The sequence below is a fragment of the Poromitra crassiceps genome (genome assembly GCF_964638095.1).
Source record: "Poromitra crassiceps genome assembly, chromosome: 9".
Taxonomy (NCBI): domain Eukaryota; kingdom Metazoa; phylum Chordata; class Actinopteri; order Beryciformes; family Melamphaidae; genus Poromitra; species Poromitra crassiceps.
Genome location: NC_139630.1, coordinates 25,080,324 through 25,082,275, shown reverse-complemented (window position 1 = coordinate 25,082,275; position 1,952 = coordinate 25,080,324). Strand labels below are relative to the sequence as shown.

The 1,952-nt window shown below is 46.2% G+C and overlaps 1 protein-coding gene across 1 annotated transcript in view; it reads left to right on the top strand.

Moving 5' to 3' along the window:
* Positions 1-897: 897 nt before the first annotated feature.
* The window catches only part of plcb1l (phospholipase C beta 1-like), a gene marked incomplete at its 5' end in the record, with an annotated part of 271,472 nt that continues 270,417 nt past the window's right edge, over positions 898-1,952 (top strand). Inside the window, one exon of the mRNA XM_083642697.1 lies at positions 898-996. Within this exon, the coding sequence (XP_083498823.1) occupies positions 898-996 (99 nt within the window). The remainder of the gene's footprint in view (positions 997-1,952) is intronic.

Sequence of the window (1,952 nt, the reverse complement as noted above, 5' to 3'; positions counted from 1 at the left end):
TGTGCGCCAATATGTCGGCACATCATTTGGATGAGGACATGGAGTGAAGATTACATGTTGGCCTCCAGTCAAGGCATGTTTCAAGCTTACCAAGACAAATTTGTATGTACAGAAAATTCAATGATAATAAAACGTTTATAACCTGATTTTATTGACTTTGTTTGGATTTTTTTTAAAGGTAATTTTGGGGTAAGGATACTAATACATTCAGAACAGGTCATATCTGATGGTTTATGTGAAAGAACACCCTAAAAAACATGTTCAGAAGCAGAGGTACTCACTTCTTTATGTGAGACAGTGACAAGAAGGCCCCAGATCTCAACCCCTGAATTTACATTGTTCCACTAAATATATAATCTTATACTTTTAATATGTTATTTATATGACCCTAGGGATCACATAAAACCTTGAATGATTACTATTGCAATTTGTTCTATCTCAAACCACAGATTGACTGGACTATTGTACAATGTGGCCATGCGTCTCTCTCTCACTCACTCTCAGATCCCCCCCCCCCCCCCTCTCTCTCTCTCTCTCTCTCTCTCTCCCTGGCTGTCTTTTAAACTGCATGTCGCTCAGACAGTCCAAGTGGCTCCGCTCCGCTGCGCCTGCGCCCGCCTCGCCTCGCCTCGCCTCACCTCCACACCACAGCTCTCCAAAAGCCGAGACGCGCCAGCGTTAATGCGGGCATGACATACTACTGGCAGTGGGCTTCCGCCAGCGCCAGCCGCCCTGCTGTAAACTGAGTATTAACACAGGAAAGGAGGAGACAGAAGAGGACGAGAAGAAGAAGCAGAAGAAGAAGAAGAAGAGAGAAGAGAGTGGGACCAGAAGAAGTCAGCGGAACCGGACTTTCATTTCTCCCCCTGCGCTGCGTCGAGAGGAGTGGATGAGTCAATGGCAGGGGCACAGCCTGGAGTTCATGCGCTGCAGCTCAAGCCCGTGTCCGTGCCGGAGAGCCTGCGACGCGGCAACAAATTTATGAAATGGGATGATGTGAGTATATAATGCCGACTGAGACGTTTCCCCCCCTGTGAGACAAAGACCGATACCGGTTTGCAGCACGTTCGCTTAGCATGTATATAGCCACTATTACTCAACCTGTAGGCTACTTCATGCAACAGAGGCTATTGTTAATGGAAACCACACTGAGATGGACTCTATTATCATTGGGGGGGGGGGGGGGGATCAAATAAAGCAGCCGAGTTTCTATTGACACGCGTTCAGTTGTGTTTACATTTTCTCGTGCGTGCGCGTGTGAGAGCGCAGTGCGTGCGTGCGTGCGTGCGTGTGTGTGTGTGTGTGTGTGTGTGTGTGTGTGTGTGTGTGTATGTGAGAGAGAGAGAGAGCGCATGTGTGCGAGAATGTGTGCGCACCGCTCATTAAATCAAATTACACATTTTAAATTAAGGTCGAGCCCCTTTTCTCCTCTGGAACCGTTTTCATCCATTACCTACAATTAGTAAAGAGTATATCGGGGCTCACCACCACGCGTTGCGGACCGCACACTGTATAGCCACCAAGCAAAGAGTTGAATAACGACCGTGCCTTTAATATTGTTATTATCTGTAGGCTACTCCTGGCAGCATGGCTGCGGTCAAAATGACCTTGATTCAAATGGATTGCATGTAGCTGTTGAGTGTTGAGTAGCCTGCATGGTAGGCTACTCGCAAAACAGAGAGTAGTAGCCTAGTGCAGTGCATGGCCTTTTAAGAGACGCCATGGCCGCAATGCACCTTCCAAAAAGAATCATTTGTAACGATGTTTAATAACTGTTTTAATAGTGACCTTATTGTAGGGTAGCTGATCGTTTAGTTTAATCTCACTATAATAGTTGTCCTATTGGGACTCGATGTGATATTTTCATTAGGCCTATATGACCCTCCCCCGCTCATTTTAATAATTACATGCAATTGTGCTCTCTCCTGACCTTGATTGTGGATATTTGAATA